The 16,808-nt window shown below is 24.5% G+C and overlaps 1 protein-coding gene across 1 annotated transcript in view; it reads left to right on the forward strand.

Annotated features, from left to right (window-relative positions):
• Positions 1 to 5,368: 5,368 nt before the first annotated feature.
• Positions 5,369 to 16,808, forward strand: part of LOC145840730 (uncharacterized) — a 28,263-nt gene continuing 16,823 nt past the window's right edge. The window contains exons 1-9 of the mRNA XM_082948057.1: positions 5,369 to 5,515; positions 5,709 to 5,805; positions 6,180 to 6,239; positions 6,526 to 6,684; positions 14,529 to 14,659; positions 14,852 to 14,948; positions 15,025 to 15,121; positions 15,311 to 15,384; positions 15,672 to 15,800. Coding sequence (XP_082804183.1) covers positions 5,369 to 5,515; positions 5,709 to 5,805; positions 6,180 to 6,239; positions 6,526 to 6,684; positions 14,529 to 14,659; positions 14,852 to 14,948; positions 15,025 to 15,121; positions 15,311 to 15,384; positions 15,672 to 15,800 — 991 coding nt within the window. The remainder of the gene's footprint in view (positions 5,516 to 5,708; positions 5,806 to 6,179; positions 6,240 to 6,525; positions 6,685 to 14,528; positions 14,660 to 14,851; positions 14,949 to 15,024; positions 15,122 to 15,310; positions 15,385 to 15,671; positions 15,801 to 16,808) is intronic.

Below are 16,808 nucleotides of genomic sequence, written 5' to 3' on the forward strand. Positions count from 1 at the left end.
TTTATTTTTAGTTTTAGGTTAATTTCTATATAAGAAACTGTAATAAATAGTATAAAAACATTGAATAGATACTGTGAAGTTACTTTAATTATGTTTTTTAATAAAAAATTGTTTGATGATGACAAAAAAATCTTATTTATATGATAGATTTTTTGTGTCAAATGGAAATTTTACTACTGATAATGTTAAAATTATTAAAAATTTCAGGTTTTTCCATGTCTTTTCAAAATTTCTCAAACTCCAGGTCTTTCCAGGTTATTTTTACCTAAATTGTCGAATTCCAGGTTTTTCAAGGTTTCCAGGTAAAGTGGCAACCCTGAAGTATACATTTTTGGGTCTATTTTTAGTTGTAAGTTAATTTCTATATAAGAAAATGTGTAAAATACTATAAAAACATTTAAAACATACTGTAAAATTACATTAAGGGCATAGGGGGGAGTCCACCTTGATTTTTACAGGTTGATTTTATTTTGTAGAGTTTTATCTAAGCTATCAGACATTTTAAACTGCTTAATATAACATAATTATAGTTTAAAGAGTTAGGATATGATTAAATTAAATTATTTTAACACTATAAACGTTTATAATGTATTAAAAGTCAAGTTTACTTAACTTTTAGGTATAATTTTTCAAAGTAGTTTGTTTTATTTCTTTATGTGTTTGTTAAGCTCTATATAGTTCTTGTAAGACTTTTAAGTACTAAATTAAGTACCATTGGTTTCACTTATTTTGAAGTTGTAAAATGGTTCACTGCTTTCATAATTGTTATAATTAAAAGCATGTTTACTGTAATTATAGTTAGAAAGATATATACTCTAAATAAATTAGTATCTTTTAAGTTTTAAATTGTTTTTTTCTAGAAAATACTAAAAACACTACAGAGTTTCGTTTTTTTTCTAATTGTTATAAATGATAAATATTTTTTTAAAAGTTGGTTGTATTAATGTTTTGTGGTATTGTACTATATGAGTTTCTAAATACTTTTATTTTGTCTACTGATTTTTTTCCACGTAGAATATTTCACAAACAATAAACGACTTATTTTTTCAAACTAATGAGTTATAACAGATTAATATGGAAGTTTAAAAAAAATAAAAAGATTTACAAATATTTTTCTAGTTTAAATTTCGAAACTATTTTGTTTTAAACAGAACTCGATAACCGTTAAAAAAAAAGACTTTAAGTTATTACTTAATTATCACTTATTTTAAATGAAGAAAAATCTTTCGGGGTTAGTAAAAATTAACAGATTTTAGTGTTTTAATATAAGTAAGGAATATGAGCAGGAATAGCTAAGATATTACAGTATATAACTTAACTCAAAAATTTTCCACTCAGGATTAACTTCATAAAATCCAATAGCCAAAAACATAAAATATATCATAAATAAGGATTTCTACACGTACAGTCAGAATGACTCAGGCAAGTTTGATTATTGTATTAAAAACTTCATGATATCTTTATGAATTTTTAAATATCTAAGCTAGTTTTTTTAATTTTTTGATCATTAATGAGATTTTGTTTTTTTGATGTTTTGAGACTTTATATTAAATTTTGTTAAAAATCTTTATTTTTATTAATTCTTAATTTTTTTTTCTGAGGTTAACTATTATTTAAACTAAAGATTTTCAGATTACTCATGAGTCAGGACAGTTTAAAATCGCTTAAGATTGTTATTTGACTTTAATAGTGTGAACTCTTAAAATATTTTTAGAATTTTCTATTTAAGGATAGAGATAGTTTGTAGTTTCAAATAAACGTGTGAATCATTACATGACAATTCAAATTCAGACAACTCAAATTCCGAAAATATAAAAAGTGTTTAAAAGATTATATCTCAAAAAGTAATATAAATTTTAAAAAATTATAAAAAAATATATGTAGATCTTATTGATATCAACAAGCTACTTTTTTTCTTTTTTGCATAATCCAAAATTTTTTCAAGTTAGTTTAAAACTCCTAAAAATATCTATGTTTTTTATTTTATTTAAGCCATATCTCATAAACTATTTAATTTTTTGCATAAAGAAAAAAATGGCCTGTAGATATTCATACTATTAACAAATATATTTCTAATTTTTGACAAACATACATTCCTTTTTTATTTAAGGCCGTTTCAACTTTTTTTTTTAAGAATTTGAATTGTCGGAATTTGAATAGTCGTGTCATGCACCCCCTGTAAATTGTTTAATTTTTTAAAGTTATACCTAATAGAGTTGCAAAACCTATAACCTTAATGACTGCGATGACAGCCAGCTTGTAAAATTTTCTTTTTGAAAAACAAGTCGATTAAACAAAATTATACAGATTACTTTCTGAATAAATTTTTTATAACTTTAGATGAAGGTTAGCAATTTTTCACTTTAAAGTGAGTATTTAGTATTAAAACTTTTACCTGTCAACTTTATTAAATCACAAAAACTTACTTGCGCTAAATGTAAAGAAAGAGAAAAATTCAAACTGAAAAGTGTTTTTAGTATTAAAAAGGTCAAACGAATTATTTTTTGCAAACCTATGCACATTACTTAAAACTATAGAATTTAGGTGAACAATTTTTCCTTTTCCGATTTTAATTTTAATCGTTCTTATCATAAAACAGTAAAATGACAATATCTAGTCTGCAGAGTTCTCCCTACTTCGATTATTCTATAAATCAAAATTTTAAAATAAAGATAAAACGACTTTCAATCGAATTTAAAAAGTACTAAACAAGTTTAAAATTAACTATAATGCTAACTTCTTGGTATTATGATTGTAAATTAGTACAAATACAAATAAAATGTTTAGATTTTTTTGATTAGTTATTGATGACTTTACTTTGAAAAAGTATATCTTAAACTACATTCGATTGTACAAAATAAAATTTCAATCAATGTTCTATTAACAATAACTTAAAATTTACAACTTATACAAAAAGTGTATAGAAATACTTTCTATTTTTTATTTTATAAGTTACATGCATGTTACTTATCTTTTAAATGGGTAGCTTTCAAACTTGCACGAGCGTAAAAAATTGCACAAAAACGCAAAATTGCACAAAGATATTTTTGCACGAAGACAATTTTTCAAGAGGTGATTAAATTTTGCGAATACTAAATTGCACGAAGACAATTGTTCATGAGCAGACAATTTTGCACAGAGACATTTTTACACAGAGTGATTTTTTTCTTTTTTTTATTAATTTTAACTTTTTTTTTAGTTATTATTTTTTTTTTTATCACTGTTGCCTAAACCCATATCTTCGCTCATTAACTTAATTTTTATTGATTTTTCCTTTCTTATGAATATTTGTATTTTTGTTTGTACTATCACTCTGTTACCCCTAATCCTTACCCTCGGTCGGTAGCTTTTTTTTATTATTTTACTATTACTGTTACTTATAATCCTTACCCTCGATAATTTACTTTTTTTTTCTTTTAAATTTTTTATTATTATCTTTTTTAATTGTTTTTAATCTATATATTTTCTGCTATTTTTTTGCTCTCGTGCAAAATTGACTCTTGGTGCAAAATTTTCTCCAAGCAGTTTTGTCCCCCAGTGCAAATTTTTCTTTGTGAATAAGTATCTTCGTGCAATTTTGTCCCATTCACCTTTTATTCATGTACAAAAACTCTGAGGTTAATAAGAGTTAACTATATTTTAGTTGATGTAGTATTAAAAATACTCGAGTAAATTTTGGTAATTTATATAGAATCTATAAACTAGTTACGCATTTTATTTAACTTTTTTTTTCATTTTTTTAAAAAATCTATATAGCCTAAAAACGAGTATGGATTTTGATTGTAAAGGTAGTAAATGATTAAAATTTTTTATATCTGAATACTATATCTAACCATAAAATTTTTGTGTTAATCAATAATTTTTTTTTGAACAGTTAATCTTTTTTTGATAAACATAATTTCTTTACCTGTTATATATTGTTTGTATGGTCAATAAAATATAAAAGTTTTAATTTTTTTATTTATAGAGGTACAAAATTTTTATTTACCGCGTCACAATTAGCTTGCGAATAGATAACTTTTTAAATTACTAGGCAGTTAAGCAAAAATCGAATAATTTTTTAAATGAACAAAAAAAATTAATATTTAAATAATTGATAAACTTAATTTAATGTTTAAAAGTGTAATAAGTAGAAGCAAATCTTCTCCCTAACATAAAGCTTATATTTCAATTCAATATTTCAAAGATTGTATCATTAACTATTTATATAAAACTTGAAGAGATACTAATTTACAAAACTAAAATATTAAATAAGTTATAAAAAATTTACATCAAAATTTATATTACAACTTATTTGCTTATTTTATTTTTTACTTTACTCTGATTTTTATAATTTGTATCTAATAACTACAAATATTATGTAGTTTTATACGAGGCATATTTGACATTATAAATAGCACAAATTATTAACCACTAATAAAAGAACACATAGACACATGTGTTACTGTGTTAGTAATGTTTAAAAAGAAAGAGTACTGTTTAAGTTTGTCATTATTGTATACTTCAATGAACATTTTTCGCTAAGATCTTTACTAGCAAACGATTAAATTTGAATCTCAAATATTTATTATTTTTGTACAAAGTTGGTTAATTTTAAAAAAATTGAAGTTCATTATTTTAGTTTGCAACGTTTATAAAATCATTTTAGTATAAGTAAAAAACACAAACAGTATAAATGACACTTTATTATCGTTACACTTTTTTATTTTAATTAATAGCTTTAACTACTATTTACAACAGTGTAGAACACTTTTTATTTGATAGCTTATTTATTTTATTTTTGATATTCAACAAAGTGTGCACCTGTGCGCAGTAGTGTGCATTTTATTTAATCATAGGTTTATATAAGTTTTAAAGTTGTGCAAAACATATTTTTTACTTTAATATAGCTGTTTTTAGGGTAAATACTTAAAAAACCAGTTTGTATATATTAATTTTATATAGTGATTTACTTAACGGAGCATATTTAAAGTTTAGGAGTAATTGAATTAGACAACTAAGACTCTTTTAGACAAAATATTAAGTTTTAAGATGAAAAAGATAAAATAAAGAATGCTGTTGAGTAGAATAATTAAAAAAAAACGATTTTTTCAGAAGTATCTCGGTAAAATAATAATGGTACTCGAATCGAGAAAAATACTAATTGCATCTGCAATATTTAATGTTTTTATGATCATCTGCTTTTCTTTCCTAGCGGTACATTGTACACGAAAATATTATGCCTATAGTAAGATAAATAGTAAACAGAACAAGACTATATCAGGGCAAATGGATGAGATAGCGAAACAATCAAAGAAGCTAGATGGTTTAAAAAATATACTTCTAGGTAATTTTATTTTATGTAAGTTTAGATTTTATGCAAATATATATGTGCCTTGATTCAGGTAAGTCAACGAACTGCAAAGACATCAAAGATTTTGACTCAAGCTTACCAACTGGCACCTACAATATTCAAATTGGCTGGAAAATGTTGTCGGTTTGGTGTGAAATAAACAGTGTCTCTGGTGGATGGACTGTAAGTTCTTTTAAAGTTATTTGGTGATATTCATTCAAATAAAAGTATATATACACATACAAACTAATAAACAATTACCTGATAAACAATAGAAATTATAAGCAGTTTGGTAAGACAACTAGTTTTATAAACTAATAAGTTTTTTTAAGGCTGTTTCAAAAAGATGAAAATTTTCAAAAGTTATTTTTCACAGGTATTTCAAAGAAGATTTGATGGAACAGTGGACTTTAACAGAAGTTGGAGTGATTACGAGCAGGGTTTTGGATCCGTTAACGGCGAATTTTGGTTGGGTAAGTAAATTTTTAACACAAAGAACACCCAGACATGCTACAAAAGTATTTTTATCAACTATTTCAAAAATTGCAGGCCTCAAATACCTGAATGAGTTGACTGAAACCTCAGATTGTGACTTAAGGGTGGAATTTACTACTTATAATGGTGAAGATAAATATGTAGAATACAAGTGAGTTTATCTATGTATTGTTTTTTTTTATATATAGTTTAGTTAGCTTTATAAAAAGTTAAACAAAAATACTTTCAGCTTTCTGCGTAGCTAGTGAAATTATAAAACAGTAACGCTAAAATTTTTTTATAAATGTACAGAAAACTTATTAAGCCAAACTATATTTTTTTTAACTAAAAAAATTTAAGAATTTTCGTGTAGCTGGTTCAGAGGAAAAATACAGACTTTCATACGAAATAGGGTCTTACTCTGGAAATGGAGGTTTGTAATAAATTGTTGACAAAATAATAATATGACGTTTGTTTATAAAACTTAAACTTTTAATTTTTCGTATTTAAACTTAATATGTCAACCAAAAGTTAAGCGACTTTACAAAGGTCTAAGTAAAACACAATATAAATAATTAAACCAGCAACAGTTTTCAGCTTAGCTATTTTCAAATTACCAAAAAAAACTATAAAAAATAATTAATTAAAAAATTTTCATAAAACAAAATACATTCATTAAGTTTGTAATTGAATGTTCTTCTAAAAATAATGAACATAAGGTGACGGAATAGGAAGTTCCAATACGTATAAAAACAATATTGAATTTACTACATTTGATTCTGACAACGACAAGCTTAAAAGTATTAACTGTGCTACCGAGCGTGGGGGTGGTTTTTGGTGGAATCAATGTGGCGATAACAACGTCAACGGATATTACAGTGGGAGCAATCACCGATGGCGGCAATTAATATGGTGGAAATGGAATCTAAATTTGAAAAAAACACAACTAATGGTAAGGCCGGCTAGTGGAAGCTAAACAAGATAATTACAATCATCTATGGAATGTTTCAGTTAAAATCCGTTAATAAAACATTTTGTATAATTTTTTTATTTTTTAATTCTAATAACATAACACTTTGAAAAAATATTTTCATACTTATGGTTATTTTGAAATAGTCTGTTTATTTTCTCCTTGCTTTTCTAAATAAATTAAAAATTTTCAAGTGTTTTCCAACACGTTAGCTATAAATTATTTTCTTTGTTAAAAAAGCTTAGATTCTTTCTCCAAATTGTAAATATAAAATTACATATTAGGATATGGTTAGAAAGTTTTCATAAAACAATAAAACATATTCCATTGGAACTATATTTTATTCCTACAAAATTACAATTTTGTATAATCGTTTTTGTATAATCTATTGTTGTAGTTATATAATCTATAGTTTAAATGGAGAAAAATATTTTATATACAATAGTTTTTGTGTTTAAAAGATTTAAAAACTCAAATTACATACCAGCTCGTAAAATTGTATAATCTTTTAAAATAGTATTTATGTAAAAAAAAAGGTAAAAAAAGATGAATTAACACAATATTTACAACATATATTAACCGTATGTGTTACAAACTTCGAGTATATAAAAAAATTAAAATAAAATACATTCTACTGATTATAAGTTGCTTATGAACGCAAAAAATAAGTTCTAAAGGTTTGTTTTATTGTTTTTCAATTAAGGTTTTTATAAACTTTTAACTGATTATTTTATATAGCAAGCAAACTTACTTTTCAAAAACTTTATATGATCTTTCAATTTATTAATAAAAATTATTATTGAATGATGTCGTTTATACGCAAACCGCTTACTTAAGTTTTTTGCAAGTGTATTAATTTCATTAACAGTTACTAAGTTTCTTAGTGAATAAAGTTTGATGATTAAACCATAAAGTTTACTAATTGAAAATATAACTTGAGTAAAAACCAAAATTCAAAGCAAGTATTTTTTTACTAACTTATAGCTTTTAAAGTCTTTAAAAACTATATACACAAATAAGCACAAATAATTGCAGTTTTATTACAGTATTGCATACCAAAATTTTATAAGGTAAACTTTTTGTTTTATAGTAATAAAATATGACTTTTTACAAAAAAAGGATTAAACATTACAATAATTCCATGTAATATTTATACCTTATCATTGAAATTTGGAACTATATTTCAACAGTTTCTAAATACAAGATTATAAACTAAACTAAATTTTATTAAATTTATTAAAGAAATTAAAATATCTAATTTTGTATAAAAATCTGCTTTTCATATGCTAGTAACTAATAAGCAAATACAATTTATAATCAACATCTTCCAGTTTTGTAAACATAAGCTTTAATTCAAATTAAAAAACCTTTGTTAACGATATTATTGTATTAAAAAAAGATTATAAAACTTAAATCTCCAAAAGTTCGTGAACTTAAAGAACTTTTAAAAAGTGTTTATGTAGTAAACGGTAAAAGAAGACTAATTAATACAGGACTCACAAAATTCATTACATATATGTATTTTAAACGTTAAATTTAATTAAAATATTATTATTCTACTGCTTAAAAGTTTCTTGTTAACGCTAAAAGTTTGCTTTAAGGACTTATTGGATTTTTATATTTTTGTAAAGTTCAAAAAACTTTACTATTTGTTTTATACACCACGAAAATTTAAACTAAAATAAATTTGTTATGGATTTTCGACTTGCTAGTAAAGTTTTATCAAGTTTTATGACAAAAAGTATTATTAAACGTATTGTTTATACGTAAACTTCTGCTTAGTTTATTTGTTTAAACTTGACCATTTATTCAGAGTTGTTAGCAAGTATATTTATTTTATTATAGTGTGTGGGTGCACAAAACTATCGTAAAAATCTAAATTTTAGTAAATTTGCTAGCCATAAAACTTGCCAAAAGCACAATATATAGTTTAAGTAAATAAAGGTCAAAGCAAGGTAATTTTTTTACTATTCTTTAGCTTCTAAATATTATATATATTCACAAACAAACGGTTAACTGATTCTTTTGCTCGAAAATACTTTTGCACACGGGGATAAATTTGCACGAAGATATTTTTGCACGAAGGGTCATTTTTGCACGAAGACATTTTTGCACTGTAACAAAATATTAAGTTGATTACTGTTTAGATTTGATGGAGAGTTTTGAGCTAAAATCATTGTTCATTCAGCTGACCTTGAGAGAAAGCTCGCAAGTTTTATACTGATGCAAGTTAACATAAGGGAAAATTAAGTGCAGACAAGAAACTACTGATGTAATGTTGCAAAAAGTCAAAAACGCTGCTATATAAACCAGCCACAGAAAGTAGTGGGAGATTCTAGCCACAGCCTACTGCAATAAACATATTATTCATGTTGAATAGACACTTATGTTGTTTTCTTGTGTTAGTTAAAGTATTTTTTTCAACAATGTTATTTTTTATATAAATTTTTATTTAAATCCTAAGTATTTAAATTTTTTTTTTATATACATTCTTAAAGTATAATACTCTTAAATAAATTAATGTGTAAAGTTTCGATAACATTTTAAGTAGTTTCTAAAGTAAATTGTTATTAATATATTTATTAGTGTTCGCAATTGTTCTTTAATATAACATCTTCCTTCATTGTCATGCCTAATTTTATATACAGTAGCCCTAATTAATATTAAATATCATATTTATTATAGGTTAAGTTTATTATTAAAGGTACCTTCATCCGTAGGTTACAGCACGAGCAGACAATTTTGCACGGATGACTGTTTTTTGTTCATCTTTTTAGTAAGTTTTTTTAATTTAGTGTTTAGCTTTTTTTTTTACAATCATTGTTATCGCTTACCCTTACCTTTGGTCGGTACCTTCTTTTTATTAACTTTTTTGTTTTTTTTAATAAAAATTTTTTTAGTATTTTTTACTTTTATTTTTCTATCACTGTCAACTTTAACCCTTACCCTCGGTCTGTAACTTTTTTCTACTTTTTTATCCTTTTTAATTATTTTCTTTTTTTTTTCTGTTTTTATGTTTTATTTTTTCTGTATTATTCCACTATCGTGCAAAATTGCAAATTGTACAAAATTGACTCTTGGGGCAAAATCGTCTTCGTGCAGTTTTGTTCCCTCGTGCAATTTCGTAACCTCGTGCAATTTTGTCTTCGCGCACCTTAGACCCGATCCCGTTAAAAGTATAATTATTTTGTACTAAATTTTTTTTTTCTTTTTTGTTTTAGTTATCTTATATTATTAAGTATATTATGATTCTTTTTTAACATAGATATATTTGTTTTATCAAGCCAAAAATTTAAAAATGTATTAGTCTATAGCAGTCGTCAGCACGCTATTTCGAATCCGTAAAAACCTAAATAACAAAATCAAAATTCTGTGCACCCCAATTTGCATTGTTTAGCGCCACTAGTGTTTAAGAATATGTAAACACTTTTAATCGTTTTTTTTACTAATAATTCGGTAACACCAAGTTAATTTTTACACGTTAACGTTTAATTTACCAGTTTACCCTATCCATTTCAGTAAACTTTTAATATCAATGATCTAAATTTACAACAACTAAAATTTTATTATTTAAGTTTTAACAAGTAAGTTTGACTATTACATGTTTACAACTTTTTAAGTCAGAAAAAAAGCCTGAGTGACTAGGACTAGACTTAGTACACAAGCTAATCTTAAAGAGTGGTATATATAAGCAAAAAACTAATTTAAATTACAATAAAAATTAGACATTTATAGATCTTCAATTATTTAAATGTTAAAAATTAATTAAAAATTAAAAAAATTCAAGTAAAGCAATAGTTGAAGATTTTTAAAAGATATCAAAATAAACCCAGGATATTTAATAAATTTATAACTAGTCTCAGTCAACCTGATTTTATATATATATATATATTAAAACTAGCCTCAGTTGGTCTAGGCTTTTCATTATTTAAAACTAGACTTAACTATTCTTAGAGAGCTAAGTATGTCACAGCCCTGATAAACCCTTCCTATAATATATTTTATTATAAGTAAAACATGTTTGATTATTTTTGGCCTAACTAATTTTTGTCAGATATCTATTGATTAAGCTGATTAACAGTGATTTTATTGTAGCAAAACGCTTTTAATCAATAAGAGTTAATAAAATAAAACGTTAATAGAATACTAACCGTTTTATTTTTTTTTAAGAATCTATGAGATTTGTTCACTTCGGTTTTTCTTTGTGCGGTTAAAGGTAGAAGAATTTTTACATAAGGTAACAGAATAGAACTAGAAGAGTAAAAAATATGGTCGTTTTATTAAAACAAAATGGTCAATTAGATATCAAGGTAGACATCAAATGTAGAAAGATTAATATAAAACGTTTCTGCGCGAAAAAAAAATCCATGTACCCCAAAATGAGTTTCATGCACCCCGAAATTCTTGTACACCCAAAAGAAATTTCATGTACACTAGTGTGTACCGTTGTACACCGTGCCGACCACTGGTCTATAGAGTTACCTATATGCTCTCATGTTTCAATGTAGTATAAGTTATTACTGTTTTACTCAATTTAATGACTATTTATCTGTATCTTTATCTTTATTTACACAAAACTGTAAAAAAATTAGTTAACAACATATTGTTCGGTCTTTGTTATATTATAAAGTTATTTTCAGTTCGATGAGTTATATTCGCTGATTAAACCTCAAAGATTTATAACTTACCTTCAGAATACGTAAACTATTTAATTTTTCCTAAATAAATGTTTTGGTTCTTATTATAATACATTAATAGATTGCTTATTTTCTGAACAAGAACTAAAAGTAAGTATTATATATTAACAAAGTAATTAATTTAAACAACTCAGTAAAAAAGATAAGCTTTAAATTAATAAAAATAATTGCTACTATTACCTTTTATTAAAAATGAAGTTTCTTAACTGGTATAATATTTACAGTCTTTATAAATTTAATTAGGTTTAAAGTCAACTAAAATTTTAATGGAATTTTATAAAAACAAATTATTTGTGCAAAAGATTAAATTTAGCTTAACTTCGGAGTTTTATATAATATAAAGTTGAATATAAAAAAAAACAGTATTTTTAAAAGTCCTACCATTAATTTTTAAACATATTGTAATAGATTTTTATTTTTTTTTGAGTAGTGCTCGTTTTCAAAAAAAAAGTTTCTATAAAAAAAATAAGTCAGTATAAAACAAAATAACGTTATCAAAAATGTTAATAAAATAAAACTGATGTATATCACTAAAAAAGCAGTTTTTGTTTGTTAATGGATTCACTAAACTTTTTTTTTCTAAATAAATAGTAACATAATAAAATAGTGATCGCTTAAAAAGCTAGTTTAAGTAGCTTTATGAAAACTTTTAAAAGTACAATTTTTTAAATGTGTAACATCAATGAGTATCAAGCGTTTAAAGAACCTAGTTCAAAACAAATTAATTTTTGTTGCAACTCTAGTTCTAAAAGTGCAGAAAAATAAAAACTTTTAAGTAAGAAATAAAACAAGTCAATGTAATTTACTATTCTTATTACAAGCTAGTGTACTTATAAAAGTTCAAACTTCGAGTTTAAGCTTAGAAGAATTTCAAGTTTAAAAGTATCAAAAAATATTAAGCGTGCAACTAAAAATAGTATACAAAACTTTATGAGCGGAATTTCTCATTAAAAAAACTTTTTTGCCGTATGTTTTAACATAAGATGTATAGTAGAGTCAAGTTAAGTTTTAATATTCATAGAAAAATTTATGTTTAAGGAAATTTTAGCGAATTTAAACAGACATTAAAACTGGTGTTAGAAGTCAAGTAACAGTTATATCAGAAAAAACGAATATATGAAAGTAATATGCAAACAAAAAAAGTACTGTTTTAGGCTAAATCTTTTCAAATAAATCTTAATAAAGAGCGTCTAAAGGTCAATAAAAACCGTCAAGTTTTTGTTAAGTATATCTTTGTAATTTTATTTTAGTTTCATAATTTCGTAAATACTATCGAAAAATTATATTTTAGTTAAGTTGATCATTGAGCATTTTGTGTGAATATGCAATATATTTTATCTCTCTATAAGTTTATCAATATTATCAGTCGTAATATGATTTGAATTTCTCACCTCCTTTTTATGGTTTTAAAACTTTACTGTAATTTTACAAAAAAATTTATTATGTTTAGTAAATTTCCACTCTCTCGTAAAAGAAAAAATACATTTTTTCTTTTTGAACTATATTTTATTATTTATATTTTAATTGGTTTTTATAGTGTACTTTATAAAGTTTGTTTTATTAGAAATAGTTTTGTTAGCGATAAAGTAGAGAGAAAAGACTAGTTTTGCTAAATTTAGTGTCGTTTAGTTTTGTTACTTTTGTTTTTAATTATAAAAGTAGTTTCTAATGATATAAATTTTATATATATAAGCTTTTATCTATTTTATTTAAAGTGAAAAATTTAACAGTAGAACTAGTAATAAACTTTAAGTGATTTGGTTTTTAACAAGTATCCTAGTTTCGTTTTGAAGCATCGTCGTTTAGTGAAAAACAAATTATTTAGTAACGATTTAAACCTTATTTTTCAGTTCTATTTTCTTTTTAAATTATTTGAATGAAAAAGTAGCACCTGTTTCTCAGTATAATATAATCTGTTTTATACTGATTTATAGCAGATTTATTGCACACATTTTTTCAATGCGCAAATGTAGTTAAAACTACAGTATGTGTCAAGTTTAAAACTCGTAAAATTTATCTAGTCTTAGTTTAGTTTGGACAACATTTTTAAACAGATTAAGTTTATTGTTTAAATTTTTACTCCAAGTAACATTGCTTGTTTTCTTTAAATGAGTTACTACAAACTAAAAACAATTTTATTTTAACGAAAACTAAATTTGAATAAAAGATGTATCTTTCTATAATACGAAAAATTAAGCTTCAATATCTGTAAACAGGTAATTTTGTTTTAAATAGAAAAATAAGCAAACAAAAGACTCTAGAACTTTATAAACTTGGTCTTAACAAAATTTTATAATCTTTTTTATTGTGCTTAGGTACAAAGTTGATTAACTTTTGAAAGTTTTAAAGTTGTGCATGGTATATTAAGTTATTTTAGTATAAGTAAAAAACATAAAAAGTATAAATGATACTTAGTTTCGTTTTAATTAATAGCTTTTAATACAATTTACAACAATCAAGAACACTTTTTATTTGATAACCTTTTTTTTTTGATATTCAACAAAGTGTGCATTTTATTTAATCATAGATTTATACAAGTTTAAAAGTTATGTAAAACTTATTTTATACTTTCATATAGCTGTTTTTAGAGTAAATACTTAAAAAACAGTTTCTATTAATTAATTTTGTATAGTGATTTATTTAACGGAGCATTTTTAAAATCTAGGTAACTAAACTAGACAACTAAGGCTCTATTAAACAAAATATTAAGTTTAAAGATGAAAAAATGCTGTTGAATAGAATAATTTTATGAAAATGATTTTTTTAGAAGTATCTTGGTAAAATAATAATGGTACTCGAATCGAAAAAAATACTAATTGCATCTACAATATTTAATGTTTTTATGATCATCTGCTTTTCTTTCTTAGCGGTACATTGTACAAGAAAATACTATGCCCTTAATAAGCTAAATAGTGAACAGAACAAAACTATATCAGGGCAAATGGATGAGTTAGCGAAACAAATAAAGAATTTAGATGGTTTAAAAATCACACTTCAAGGTAATTTGTTTTTAATGTAAGTTTAGATTTTTAAAAATATATATGCCTTGATTCAGGTAAGTCAACGAACTGCAAAGACATCAAATATGTTGACCCAAGCTTACCAACTGGCTTTTACCATATTCAAACTAACAGGAAAATTTTTTCGGCTTGGTGTGAAATGAACAGTGCCTCTGGTGGATGGACTGTAAGTTTTTTAAAATTGTTTGGTGACTTATATTCAGTCATTTAAAAGTTTATATACACATAAATATTAATAAACAATTTAATAGAAATTATAAGCAGTTTGGTAAGCCAACTAATTTTAAAAACTAATAAGTTTTTTAAAGGCTGTTGTTGTTTCAAGTAGATGAAGATTATCAAAAGTAATTTTTTACAGGTATTTCAAAGGAGATTTGATGGAACAGTGGACTTTAACAGAAGTTGGAGTGATTACGAGCAGGGTTTTGGATCCGTTAACGGCGAATTTTGGTTGGGTAAGTAAATTTTTAACACAAAGAACACCCAGACATGCTACAAAAGTATTTTTATCAACTATTTCAAAAATTGCAGGCCTCAAATACCTGAATGAGTTGACTGAAACCTCAGATTGTGACTTAAGGGTGGAATTTACTACTTATAATGGTGAAGATAAATATGTAGAATACAAGTGAGTTTATCTATGTATTGTTTTTTTTTATATATAGTTTAGTTAGCTTTATAAAAAGTTAAACAAAAATACTTTCAGCTATCTGCATAGCTAGTGAAATTATAAAACAGTAACGCTAAATTTTTTTCAAAGATGTACAGAAAACTTATTAAGCCAAACTTTATTTTTTTTATAACTAATAAAATTTAGGAATTTTCGTGTAGCTGGTTCAGAGGAAAAATACAGACTTTCATACAAACAAGGGTCTTACTCTGGAAATGGAGGTTTGTAATAAATTATTGATAAATAATAACATGACGTTTGTTTATGAAACTTAAGCTTTGAGTTTTTTGTATATAAACTAAATATGTCAACCAAAAATTAAGCAGTTTTACAATGGTCTAAGTAAAACACAATATAAATAATTAAACCAGCAAAAGTTTTCAGCTTAGCTATTTTCAAATTACCAAAAAAAAAAACTTTAAAAATAATTAACTAAATAGTTTGTATAAAACAAAATACATTCATAAAGTTTGTAATTGAATGTTCTTCTAAAAATAATGAACATAAGGTGACGGACTGAACGGAGTCTATACAAGTATGAACAATATGGAGTTTGGTACATTTGATTCTGACAACGACAAGCATAAAAGTCGTAACTGTGCTGCCGAGCTAGGAGGTGGTTTTTGGTGGGATCGATGTGGCAATAATAACATCAACGGACATTACAATGGAAGCAAATACAAATGGTGGCAATTAATAAGGTGGGAAAACTATAGAAATTTGAAAAAAACACAACTAATGATAAGGCCGGCTGGTGAAAACTAAACAAGATAAATACAATCATCTATGGAACGTTTCAGTTAAAATATTTGTATAATTTTTTTTTAATTTTACTAACGTAACACCTTAAAAAAATATTTTCATACTTATGGTGATTTCAAAATAGTCTGTTTATTTTCTCCTTGCTTTTCTAAAAAGATTAAAAATTTTACAAGTGTTTTGCAACTCGTTAGCTATCAATTATTTTCTTTATTAAAAAAGCTTAGATTTTTTCTCCAAATTGTAAACATAAAATTACATATAAGGATATCATTAGAAAATTTTCTTAGAAAATGAGACATATTCTATTAGAACTTTTTTTTATTCTTACAAAATTGTAATTTTGTAGGTAGAATCTACAGTTTAAATGACGAAAAATACTTTATCTACTATAGTTTTTTTGATTAAAAGATTTCAAAACTCAAATTGCGAACCAGTTTGTAAAATTGCATAATCTTTTAAAATAGTATTTATATAACAAAAGGTAAACAAACATGAACTAACATAATATTTACAACATATATTAACCGTATGTATTACAAACTTCAAGTATATAAAAAAATTAAACAAAATACATTCTTCTGATTATAAGTTGCTTATGAACGCAAAAAGATAAGTTCTAAAGATTTGTTTTGTTATTTTTCAATTAAGGTTTTAAAAAAAAATTAACTGATTATTTTATATAGCAAGCAAATCTACTTTTCAAGAACTTTATATGAATTTTCAATTTATTAACAAAAAATATTATTAAATGATGTCCTTTATACGCAAACCGCTTACTTAAGTTTTTTTGCGAGTGTATTAATTTTGTTCACAGTTACTAGCAGTGAAAAAATTTTGATGGTAAAACCGTTAAGTTTACTAAAAGAAAATACAACTTAAGTAA

Source organism: Thalia democratica, chromosome 7 (genome assembly GCF_965202585.1).
Source record: "Thalia democratica chromosome 7, ktThaDemo2.hap1.1, whole genome shotgun sequence".
NCBI lineage: Eukaryota > Metazoa > Chordata > Thaliacea > Salpida > Salpidae > Thalia > Thalia democratica.